We start from the raw sequence: 12,907 nt of genomic DNA on the forward strand, positions 1-12,907 counted from the left end.
AAATACCGATAGACATTTTCTATTCAAATTAGACCCTTACAAGATCTCCAAGAAACGTTCAATGACAAAACTTTCTTCATAAAGCTGTTGTCGTAATTAAGCTTGATCAAAGTCATTTACACTTTTATAATTTGTAATTTATCTAAGAAATTATCTTCCTTCTACTAAGCCATATCATGTCTTTTCATATTCTAAGATTATTTTGTCTTTGTGCCTTTGGGATGCAGTCTCATAAACATTAACATTTATCATGTGACTTACCTAATAAATGGTTTTGTCATCAAGACGATTGTCCTCAGCCATAATGTAGGGTGTATCAGTAATAAACCTTTTAAATTTTTCTTTAATCTACAAAATATATATAGTAATATATAGATCTGCATTGATAAGTTTCTTGTTGGTGATATTCCCAAACCAAATAGTGTTTCTATTCCTGAAGTCCTAGCAATTTTATTTCACATTCAAATTCTAATATGAGAAGCGATGTGATATTCACCAAGCAAATCTAAACTCAAACTCTAAAACATGAATATAGTAAACTTGGTAAAAACTTCAATGAATTGGGTAAAGTTTCTACACAGTGCTTTTTTTCAATAAAAATTTCAAACAGATGAATTAAGGTAGTTCACTTCTCAGTTTCAAAGTAATTAGCTTTTCAAAACACTAGTTTATATTGATAAGGAATTAATAAAGGAATCCAAAAAGCAAAAAAAAAAATATAGGTCACCGTGCTTGTTTTCGAGATATGAGACATTGAAATTTTGGCGGGAAAATATTCTCTCTTGACTTTTCATAGCTTTATCATTGACAAGTTAAAGTTCTCAAAAACTGTTAAAAAGTAATTAAAATTTTATAAGACTTTTACAGATGGCGTATCACTTTACTTGTTAAAGAATTTCAAAAAGAAAAATGGGGGTCACCGGGCAAAATTTTTCAAGGCATTTAAATGGATAAAACCAGAGGATTTCGAAAAATCTGACAAAAAATCAAAAACATGACAAGCCAGATTCCTTAAAATAATGAAAGTTCACCTTCTGTCTATCATTTGATAACATTTTTTAAGCCAACCAAAACTTGGCATTTGTCTCCTGGGTGTGGCACCATGGAAATACACAATCATATAATCTTCTGCTACTAACAATTCTAAGGTACTTATCACATATCTGAAATACATAGAAATTAAAGTCAGACAAATAATTTTTGAAAAGCTTCCAATTCGAAATAAAATTATGCATCATAATTTCTTACAATGATCTTTAAGGTATAAAGTCATACAGCTCATCCTCATTACATTAAACTCAGATTTAAAAAAAATATTTGAACATGAGATGATTTGATTTATCTCCCTTTAAACATGTCTATTTATCTCCCTTTAAACATGTCTCATAATTTTCACCTTTCATTTCTTTAATCAATGTAACATAGTCAATGCTTTAATTTTAACTGTTAGCCAGTTCATCATATCAACAATAGTCTTCATAATTAATTAGTGATCAGAAACTTGATGTGAGTTTGAACCCAACTCATGGCAAGGTGTTCTCAACTATGACATTAATTGATAAGGTTGCCAGTTTTCCTGCCTAATATTGTTACTTCAAAAATAAATCTTGTCCGTGTGATGATTGAAATGGTGTATAGCACCAACAACCAATCAATCAATCTTGTGATACCAAACCAATATAATTTCAACCAATCAATCAATCTTGTGATACCAAACCAATATAATTTCAACCAATCAAACAATCTTGTGATACCAAACCAATATAATTTCAACCAATCAAACAATCTTGTGATACCAAACCAATATAATTTCAACCAATCAAACAATCTTGTGATACCAAACCAATATAATTTCAACCAATCAAACAATCTTGTGATACCAAACCAATATAATTTCAACCAATCAAACAATCTTGTGATATCAAACCAATATAATTTCAACCAATCAAACAATCTTGTGATATCAAACCAATATAATTTCAACCAATCAAACAATCTTGTGATACCAAACCAATATAATTTCAACCAATCAAACAATCTTGTGATACCAAACCAATATAATTTCAACCAATCAAACAATCTTGTGATACCAAACCAATATAATTTCAACCAATCAATCAATCTTGTGATACCAAACCAATATAATTTCAACCAATCAAACAATCTTGTGATACCAAACCAATATAATTTCAACCAATCAAACAATCTTGTGATACCAAACCAATATAATTTCAAGATTGTTTTCCTCATAATAATAACTTCTTTTAAACCTATGTTTTGAGATAAATGCAATAAAAATATTTCAGACTTACAAAAATAAATTATCCATAACATAATTATAATCTTTACGACTTCTATCGGGTAAATAACAACCAGAAAATACTATAATAGCATTCAGTCCATCACCATAGTAACCTAAAAGTAAACAAATATGGAAGTCAGTTGAAGTTAGCAATGTAAACTGATGAAAAATGCGAACATTGTAGCAGTCATTTAGCCTAGAAACCCCAAAAAATTAATGTTAGCATTCATTCAAATGTAGATATGTTACAAAAATGTTGGACACACATCACTACAAGCGGTTGACAAAACCAAAGAAACACAATACTGGTGTTATTTCTTTCAAAGTAATAGGAAGTCATTGGAAGTTCAAGATGGCTACAACAGCCCAATGAGTGAAACTTACTGTAGATAAAATTTTAAACATGGGATCAATTTTCCCAGATTTTGTGGGTTTTAGAAAGCTATGAATTTTAATATTCAGTCAATTTCACCTTTTTATAAACTTGTATGCAGACTTTGGCAGTCATGAAAATAGAATTTTCCACTAATTCTCAAAACTGGTACCTACCTCCATGTGTGAGAACTTTTTTATATGGGTCAATGACCTTGAGGTCAATCTTCTGTTGTTTCCCATTGATTTCTACACCTCGCCAATGTTTGGCGTCCTGGTACTCGTCTTCAGCGCTGTATTCTGCGATAGGTTCTTTTGGAATGCTTACAGGAGTATCATCTGCAAAGGAAAATTAGAAATAATAAAATTGAGAATGGAAATCGAAAATATTCCAAGAGACAACAATCAAACCAAAGAGCAGAAAACAGAAAACAGATGAAGGCCACCAATGGGTATTCACACAGCAAGAACGTACACTATCCGGAGGCTGGACTCAGCTGGCTTCTAAAAAAGTATACAATAGAATTCAAAGTAGCTGCTACCTCACTTGGTTTAGGGTGTAAAGTTGTTGCATTGGCAATCATATGATACCACATCTTCTCTTGTACCTATATTGCCAATGGCAAAGTAGATTTAGTAACTGCTCCATTCAGTACATCTGTTGGGTCATCTTTGTAAAAAACAAATTTTTTGATCTATAGAAAGTAAGAATTTTGTATATGGTTAGGAGATGAATAATTATGAACTATTGCTTGTAACGAATTTTTATGCTAAAAAAATTGCGTTCAGCAGCATATGTACGGTATTCATGGTCTTGTTATATTTATAAACTATTGCTATTCACATATTTGAAATTCCAAACGAAAAATCTTTACTTTTCTAAACTGCAAAATAATTGTTAAACAAATGAATATTTCATGTTATCATAATACAATTTTCTTAGTAATTCAATCTCTTCTGTCAATATTAAGAATTTTGAAACTTCAAAAATATCGAGTAATTTGTACATTCTACAATTTGCAGAATTTTGATACTGTTAAGCAGATCAGCGACTAAGGGAAAAATTCAGCTCAAAAGATCAATATTAAAATCTACATTTCTGTAGCCTGAAATTAATGTCTTTTTTAATACAATTTGAAGTGTGATGCAATATATATCTGTAAGATTTATAGCACTTTGATATTGTAGCTTAATTCTGTCTGTGAATAACACACAAAAAAAAATAATAAAAAAAATCATGATTTGCAGTAAAAAGCAATAAATATCTGCAAGATTTACGACAATTTAATATTTGTATCTGAAATCTTACTGAATAATACAAAAAAATAAAGAATTAATGAATATTTTATTGCTTTATCTTTATATTGAGACTGAAAATTCCTAGATTCTAGAAGACATTTTTTGTTTGTTTGGTAATAAACTTGATTTATATCCCTGTTGAAAAAAGATAATTATGATTTGTTTATGACTGAAAACTCCCATTTTATGCATCTCAATTTATCTATCTCTTAACTTAAACTAATTCCATTCATTCCAAGGCCATTCGGTAAATAATTACTGTGGATTTATTTAGTATCATTGGGTACCAGTTTTCATGGATTGAGATTCACTTGTATTTTATTTTATTTAAAATAAACCAAACCTTTCCTAAATAGTTATCAAAGGTACCAGGATTATAATTTAGTATGCCAGACGCGCGTTTTGTCTACATAAGACCCATCAGTGACGCTCAAATCAAAATATTTATAAAGCCAAACAAGTATAAAGTTGAAGAGCATTGGGAATTCAAAATTCCAAAAAGGTTGTGCCAGATACGGCTAAAATCAGTTTTAATTTTAACTGGCTACTTTTTTTTCTTACAAACGAACTCTCCCGATGAAAGGATACAATAGCTCTGTGGAGTTTTATGTTTTAGACGAATTAGTCAATAACTGATTAGTTAGGAGAAATGTAAAGTTCCCATCGAATTAACTCCACATAAAAGCTATTGTGTAAGTTCACAGGGAGAGTTCCTTTTACCGTAACTTAATTAGACAGGTAAACATAAAATAGTTTTGTAGAAAGGTTTTGTTTCCTCACAATATTGGTTTTGCCAAAGCCTTTTAGAAACTTTGTATTTTACTGAATGGTTAAATCATATTTTACCTTTATACTGTGCCCTGAAATTGGTATTCTAAGAATAATTAATGAATCGTAATGTAAATTTTGTCTGAATAAATCTTTATTCAACAAAGGGAGACAACAACTTACTTTCCCATTCTAAATCCCCAGGATTATCTGTGGTATCTATATCATCAGGGGAAGCATAGTCCTCCTTAAGAATGTTAAAGTTAGCAGATATCTTTTTCTTTTTACGAGTCGTCTGTAAAGATGTTGGCCTGTTTGCTGAAATAAAACACAAGACTGTATCATTCACATATCAATTTGCGATATGCTTAAAACTGAACAAGAACTTGAATACTTTAAAAATATCACACAGTGGCATCCATGTTCAAAATCAAAATGATACTTGAATAACTAGTTTCTAGCTAGGACATATTATTTTTCATGGCAGAATTTCATCAATACTTGTGTAATAACCTTTCAATGAATTAATGCAAAACTTCCAAATTGACTTCATCATTAGTTTCAGATTTCTGTTTACTCAATGAAAGGTATCTAAGATGTAAATGAAATTGCAATTCAATAAAGTCATGTTCTATCTCAAACCAAACATTTGCAGTCTGACAATCAGACAGGAAAGGAAACATCACTATAAGAAAAGCCTCATTGGCAATTATACTACATCTCCTTATTTGTATAAGGAAAATCTCTACAAGAAAAGCCTCATTAGCAGTCATACAGGAAAGGAAACATCACTATAAGAAAAGTCTGATCATCTTACCAGGTCTGGTACTATCACTACTATCAGAATCCCCACTACTATGTCTAGACCGTGAATCACTGGAATCTGAATCATTGTCTGCGGCGACACCCATACCAGGTATGGGGTCCTCATGCCACTCCTCTGTCATATCCATACCTTTCTTTACTGGCTACAAAACATAAATTGTAACAATTTACAATGAGATCATCAAACAGGGGTGGATCCGGCCATTTTAAAAGGGGGCTTCTGAACCCAGGACAAAGGGGGGTGGGGGTGTTTCAACTATATGTCCCCATTAAAATGCATTGATGGTCCAAAAAAAGGGGGAGTTCCAACCCCCGGAACCCTCCCCCTGGATCCGCCACTGTCAAATATTTTTATTGAAAAATTACTGGAAACATTTCCTTAATTGATAGCTTCATCTCAAAAGATGTTTTTAAAGTGCCGGTCCCAATTCATAAACCTCGTCAGTAGTTTTCTTATGTAATATCTTAATACTTTTTGCTATTTGTAAAATTAAGTGTTGATGCCAGGTTTTTGCTAGTTTCTGTTAAATTTATTCACAGCTTTTTAAGATTTGGGATGAGTAATAACTTGGCACTCTGTATAGACACCTGTTTATTGTTCAAGTCTGTATACTGCCTTTTAGATGTCCTTTGGTTATTTTATCATTGGGTTGCTATCTCATTGAAATCTTAACCCCATATTTTACTTTCGGAAGTTTTCCACCCCTCTCCCCCACACTATTCAGTCCACTCCTACACCACTGTAATGATAATATAGGGTAATCTATACTATGAAATAAGGTTGAATAAATCAATTATGCAAAATTTATTAAATGCTCATATGCAGACTTTTGCAAAACTACAAAATCAAATGACCACAAAAATACATTTTTTCTAAGACCATAAAAATTGGTATCAATGAAAATAGGTGAATTCATAGTATCAATTGACATTTACATTTTTTTTGGTCATGTAATTTTTGGTCATTTTTTGGTCATGTAATTTTTGGTCATGTAATTTTTGGTCATGTAATTTTTATCCTTTTTTCATGAGAGTATAAAGCACTGTTCAATCTTTACAGTTCTTTGTTCTTTTGAAAATGATGTAAATAAACTCATCATAGATACCAGGACTAAATTTTGTATATATGCCAGACGCACGTTTCGTCTACAAAAGACTCATCAGTGACGCTCGAATCCAAAAAAGTTTAAAAGGCCAAATAAAGTACGAAATTGAAGAGCATTGAGGACCAAAATTCCTAAAAGTTAATGGTTGTTAATAAGAAAACAAATTGATCAAATGTGCATACAAGAACAGCTCAAACAACAGTGAAATTGGGGTAAAAACTCTAATTTGGCATTAAAATTAGAAAGATCATATCATAGGGAACATGTGTACTAAGTTTCAAGTTGATTGGGCACTTCAACTTCATCAAAAACTACCTTGACCAAAAACTTTAACCAGAAGTGGGACAGACAGACAGACAGACAAAAGATGGACGAACAAATGAACTGACCCACAGAGCAGAAAATATAATGTCCCTCTATTTTCGTAGGTGGGGCATAAAAAATTCAGCAATGATTTTATTTGTAAAGGAGCATAACTTGATCTATAAATGTAAAAGTGACTCTACTCAAATTCATCCTTGGTCTGTGTTTTGTGTTAATAATTATTATGTATAAGTGTCATTTAAATTCTATTTGGTTGAGACAAAGTTAAATTAGATAACAGGAACCCATTTCGGGTTGTGTGTTAAATTTGATGCCTGAGGCGAGGGCATACAAATCTTTTTGTGTGAACTGCCATTTAAGTCTTTGATAAATTTTTACACATCTCACTTACCTTAACTACTTTAGGTTTTTCTGTTCCATCATCTGTTTTCTCTTGTTGTTTCACTGACGGTTCTTCTACTTTACTGACAGGTTCTTGTGTTTTGTTCTCTGGTTCTTCTACTTTACTGACAGGTTCTTGTGTTTTGTTCTCTGGTTCTTCTACTTTACTGACAGGTTCTTGTGTTTTGTTCTCTGGTTCTTCTAATTTACTGACAGGTTCTTGTGTTTTGTTCTCTGGTTCTTCTAATTTGCTGACAGGTTCTTTCGATTCACTGACAAGTTCTTGGTTATTGTTCACTGGTTCTTCTGATTTACTGACAGGTTCTTGTGTCTTGTTCACAAGTTCTTCTGATGTACCAACAGGTTCTTGTGTCTGGCTCTCAGTTTCTACTGATATGTTCTCAGGTTCTTTGCTGACTGTTTCAGGTTCATTTTCAACACTTAATTGATTATTAACAGTTTCAACTTGTGTTTCTTTTAAATCCTCCTGAAATAAAAGTAAATAGGATTGTCATTTCATCTGCATTTAGATGTACTGGAACGTTACAATCTTTAAACAAAATTAGGTCTTGGCAAAAACATGAAAAGTTGCTTACAAGCCAGGAAAATATTGAATTAGTTTTTCCCAATTCTAAAGTTCCTGATATCAAATGTTATCCTTTCAAAGCGAAAACATCATAAAATACTTTACAATCAAATTTTCTCATTCCCATTGGAACATTAATCAAAGTAATCAAAATACAATTATTGTATCATAATGCTTTATATTTCTATTGATTGAAGTGTCTACATATTGTATATGGTTTTTACTTCCAATTAAGTTAATAGATTTTAGTTTGACATGTTTGGTAAAAGACATATGCTGCAGTTTGTAAAATAAAATGATTTCTGATAAAAAACATTCAGAACATCATCATGTATATATCAAGTTTATGAAATTATTAATAATATCAACTTTTATTTCTAGCATAAATTTTCAATAATTATGTATTTTAGGCAAATGAAACTGCTGGTTTTAACCCATAATTTCCAGAAAAATTTCACTTGTCATGTAATATTTTTTCTAAGAATTTCAACCTTAGCATATTTCAAAATAAGGAATATCATAGTGGATTCATATATTTGTGACATTTTCTTATCATATTGGAAATATCATAAAATTGAAAATGGTGAATGTGTCAGAGACAACAACCAGACCATAGAGCAGACAACAGCCAGATGCCACCAAAGGGTCTTCAATGCAGCGAGAAAAGTCTGCACCCGGAGGCATCCTTCAGCTGGCCCCTAAATAAACATGTATATAAATACAATAATTATTTACTTTTGATTGTGGGATGTGAAATTTTTAACACAATTAATGTTGTTTCTCTTCTATGTAAAACATCCTCCTTTTTTAAAAAAGCTAATATTTTGACCTATCTTAAATTTCACTTGGCAGGCAATATTAAAAGCCTACATAAAACAGCAGATTCTAACAAATGTCAAACAGTGATTTTGGTACATCAAAAGAAAAATCATTATGAATTCAATAATGAACTTCAATGCCCTTTGTGATATTTACATAATGTGACATTTCATATTTTATTGAAAATATTATATTTGATATACAAATTTTATTAACTTTTGATTTTTAACACAATTAATGTTGTTTCTCTTCTATGTAAAACATCCTCCTTTTTTAAAAAAGCTAATATTTTGACCTATCTTAAATTTCACTTGGCAGGCAATATTAAAAGCCTACATAAAACAGCAGATTCTAACAAATGTCAAACAGTGATTTTGGTACATCAAAAGAAAAATCATTATGAATTCAATAATGAACTTCAATGCCCTTTGTGATATTTACATAATGTGACATTTCATATTTTATTGAAAATATTATATTTGATATACAAATTTTATTAACTTTTGATAGTGGGCTTCCAACATGCCAATATTTTCACAGTATGAAATAAAATTAAGAACTTATTTAACAAATGAATGTCTCTGGATTATTCTAAATATGATTAATCAGTGGCAGATCCAGAACTTTTCATAAAAGGGGGGGGGGGGGGGGGGGGGGGCCCTCTGACCGACCTAAGGGGGACCTGCTCCAGTCATGCTTCAATGATTCCCTATATAATCAACCAAAATTTTTCCCACAAAAGGGGGGACCCAGGCCCACCCCCTGGATCGGCCTATGTCAATCCTTGAAAAAAAGTGAAAATATAAAGACAGGCAAAACACAATAGTCATCCAAAAAAATCCAGACATTACAATGTTGTTAATTGTGTACTAATTGAATTGCATTTCAATCTAATTTTAGCAAATTCATTCAGTCTCTCTAATGAAGTTTACCAAAGGAGCCTCACAACATCATGGTTTGGCCCAACACCAATATTTATTTCATCAAACAATATTGGACAACAATCAACTTTCTAGTCTAGACAATTTCTGGCAAATGATACTTACAAATGAATTCAATGTACTTAATAGACATTTATATACTGTTTCTAATACTTAACTCTACTACAGAGAGTTGTTATAACCATTGCTTAATGAACATTTTATATACTGTTTCCAATACTTATCTCTACTACAGAGAGTTGTTATAACCATTGCTTAATAGACATTTTATATACTGTTTCCAATACTTATCTCTACTACAGAGAGTTGTTATGACCATTGCTTTAATTACTTTTTCCAGTAATTTACAAGAGTTTTATAGTTGTGGCCTTCTGAGGGTGATTCTGGCTATTTTATTGAGACAGGTCTTGTCAGTGTTTTTGTAATTCTTCTCATTAATTAAAATAACAGTCAATTCATTGCAAAAATATTTGATTCCTCATCATGATTACTTTATAAGTACAGTTTGAATTTTGTGGTTTAGAATGTTAATAAATCTACATATGATTGCTAACTGGAACAACTTTTCACCACAAATCAAAGACAAGATTTGACCTTTGACTTTTGTACATTAGACTTTTCAACTTTCAACTTGGTACAAGATTAAATGAAAGTTTTTTGTTTCATTTTGCCTTTAATTTAAGAATTTAGATTGTTTGATAAATTGCTGGTTTCTTAATGTCCAGAGGCAAGTATTTAAATTATGTTATAATAAACAAGGTATCAAGTTTCACAATGATGTGACCAGAGTAACTACAACTACTGTAACCTGGTACAAGACTGATAGACAGACTCACGGACCATAAAACTTATGCCCCCTTCTCCTATTGGAGGGGCATAAAAATAACAAAAAGAATCAGCTTTTCATTGCAATAAAAAATCACTGATGACAGACATTTATTCATGAAACAGATATAACTGTTCTTCCTTTTGAAGTTTCAGTCTTCAACATGGAACAATTTACCTCATTCTGTCTTACAATTTCAAGACAGTGTATTTTTTTTTACCAATTAAAGAATTATAGAATTTGGCATTAACTCTGACATATAATCTTAACATGTACTTAATGAATCCTAAAAAAATATAACATTTACATGTTTTCCTTGATCATAATTAATAATACATGCAATCGCTGGCAGTAAATGTGGAAACGCTGGCAAAACACACAAAAACACAGGAAAACGGCTTCTAAGCATGCTGGGATTTCGTTTTCTAACAATCAGATAAATTTATCAACAACCCACCCTACAACTTAGATATTAAATTATTTCAGTGAATTTTGATTAAGGAAACAAAACTATGCACTTTGTTGATTTGTTAGTATCATAGTGAATCTTATCTCTGTTTGATATTAAGCATATTTATGATGCATGCTGGGAAAATGCATGGATTTTGCATTATTTCATGTTTTGAAATGTTAAACACACAAATTGATAAGTACTGAATGATACCAGCTGTATATTTTATCATAGACACCTGTATGTAAATATCTCAAGACTGGCAGAAATTCTTAGAAGTCAACTCTTCAGAAATCTGTGGTTAATATAAGCCTCAAAATACAATGGAAATGGGGTATGTGTCAAAGAGACAACAACCTGACCAAAGACCAGAAAACAGCCTGAAGCCACCAATGGGTATTCAATATATTGAGTAAATCCTTCACCCGGTGGCGTGCTGAAGCTGGCCCCTTAACAAAAATATATTTTGATTTTTAGTTTAATTTGGAAATCTCCTTCTGTAATTCTGAAGGGCAATATTTGTCTAGTGGGTTCATCGTAAGGAATTCAAAGGTTGATTGACTTACAAATTTTCTACAGTCTATGTATGCAGAAGTGGGCAAAACACAGGAATCAAATATGAATATACAAGTTTTCCTCAAGCTACGTAAATTGTTTTTCATGAAAATAAATGAATCCTCAGTATTCAAGTTCTTTGCAATAGGAACACATTGTCTGGATACACTATTCAGCAGCTTTTAAAATCAGCACAGATGTTATTCATTTGAAAATGTTTTTCTGATCAATGAAAATGTTTCTCTGATCAATGAAAATGTTCAACAAATTTACAGTACATAAAAACTGTAATGAATCTATCAGAAACAAACTTCTTTATTTATTAATGCATTTTAATCCTTAATTTTATCAAATTTTATCAGCAATAAGTTAATTATCTCCCTTTGCTGCTGATATATATATTCATTACCTCCCTTTTATCAAAATTATTTATTGTGTATTTGAAGTTTTGAACATCTGTAAATGATTATTTGCATTTTTTTTTTGCCAAGCATTAAAACTTATCCACCCAAGGGTTGAAGACCACTTTTTAAATTAGGTAAAAAGATAAAATTTACAAAACACTACAAATATGAAATCAATCACACATGTTGTTATCAGTTATCACATACATGTAGATCTGTTTATTTTGGAAAGCATTGGTTGAATGTGTTCTCTGCTTTATTTCTTGGAAATATTATAAAGTACAATCTTGAAAATCATATAAATAGCAAAACTTCTAAAGTGCAAAAGTAAAAATTGTCACAATAAAAAATGTTCCTGATGTGGATCCAGGATTTGGTAAAAGGAGGGTCTGCATTTCCCTAAACTAGACAAAATTTGTATTCAACACCAGTAAATAGCAGGGATTTACCATAAATGAAGCTCCATAAGGGGGACTGGACATAGAGGGGGATTATCCAATCACAATGCAGTTATTTCTTAGGACTAAATGTTTGATGAAATACTTGGTGACAACTGATGACTTGGACCAAGTTTATCTGGTCAATGAAAACTTAGACCAAGTTTAAACTTTGACAATGACAACTTGGCTTCAAATTATCATATTGTAAGTTCAGAAATTATTGCAATGTCAATTCTCAATATCGCAATGAATAAAATCACATTTAAGTCTAAAATGACAAAATTGCAATAATAAATGCATGCAGAAATGTCTCAATTTACAGTAGTAAGTGTTACCAGGGAAGGGCATATGAAACAATAATAAAATTTACGCTGTTAAGATTATTGCTGGCAAAAATTGAACATACTTTTTATTTTATCTTCAAAGAAAGTCTATCCAATTATCATCCAGTTTACGTCACTATAATTATTGTCTGGCAAAATCTTTTATTTCACTTATGTCTTTCTAT

At 31.1% G+C, this 12,907-nt stretch overlaps 1 protein-coding gene across 4 annotated transcripts in view; it reads right to left on the bottom strand.

Annotated features, from left to right (window-relative positions):
- Window positions 1-12,907, bottom strand: part of LOC143052602 (uncharacterized) — a 97,305-nt gene that overhangs the window by 3,475 nt on the left and 80,923 nt on the right. For all 4 annotated transcript variants that reach the window (XM_076225670.1, XM_076225672.1, XM_076225669.1 and 1 more), the window contains 7 exons: window positions 7,388-7,864; window positions 5,559-5,709; window positions 4,925-5,059; window positions 2,852-3,013; window positions 2,313-2,415; window positions 1,032-1,163; window positions 262-348 (listed from right to left, as the gene is read on the bottom strand). In XM_076225670.1, the coding sequence (XP_076081785.1) occupies window positions 262-348; window positions 1,032-1,163; window positions 2,313-2,415; window positions 2,852-3,013; window positions 4,925-5,059; window positions 5,559-5,709; window positions 7,388-7,864 (1,247 nt within the window). The remainder of the gene's footprint in view (window positions 1-261; window positions 349-1,031; window positions 1,164-2,312; window positions 2,416-2,851; window positions 3,014-4,924; window positions 5,060-5,558; window positions 5,710-7,387; window positions 7,865-12,907) is intronic.

This window comes from Mytilus galloprovincialis, chromosome 11 (assembly GCF_965363235.1).
Source record: "Mytilus galloprovincialis chromosome 11, xbMytGall1.hap1.1, whole genome shotgun sequence".
Lineage (NCBI taxonomy): Eukaryota > Metazoa > Mollusca > Bivalvia > Mytilida > Mytilidae > Mytilus > Mytilus galloprovincialis.